The 262-nt window shown below is 65.3% G+C and overlaps 1 protein-coding gene across 1 annotated transcript in view; it reads right to left on the reverse strand.

Annotated features, from left to right (window-relative positions):
* LOC104166411 (chordin-like) overlaps positions 1-175 on the reverse strand; it is a gene marked incomplete at both ends in the record, with an annotated part of 712 nt that extends 537 nt beyond the window's left edge. Inside the window, one exon of the mRNA XM_009706316.1 lies at positions 93-175. Within this exon, the coding sequence (XP_009704618.1) occupies positions 93-175 (83 nt within the window). The remainder of the gene's footprint in view (positions 1-92) is intronic.
* Between the last annotated feature and the right edge of the window lie 87 nt (positions 176-262).

The following is a 262-nucleotide window of genomic DNA, read 5'->3' on the forward strand; positions in this document are numbered from 1 at the left end:
TCCTGCCAGGGACGGGACACAGTGGTACAGCTTAGCCCTCGTGCGGTGGGCACCACGGCTGCCAGGGCACACAGGGGAACAGATGACTTTACCTCCACGGTGATGTTGGCATGGACCTCCCGCAGCGTCTGGCTCTGATGCAGGATGCGGACCCGCAGTGGGACCCAGGGGGATTCTGGCCATGGCAGAGAGGGTTGAACCCGCTGGACCAGGGGCCTGCGACCACTGTCCCTCTGCCCCCCTAACCCACCCCTCTGTACCC

This window comes from Cariama cristata, unplaced genomic scaffold (assembly GCF_000690535.1).
Source record: "Cariama cristata isolate BGI_N322 unplaced genomic scaffold, ASM69053v1 scaffold40648, whole genome shotgun sequence".
NCBI lineage: Eukaryota > Metazoa > Chordata > Aves > Cariamiformes > Cariamidae > Cariama > Cariama cristata.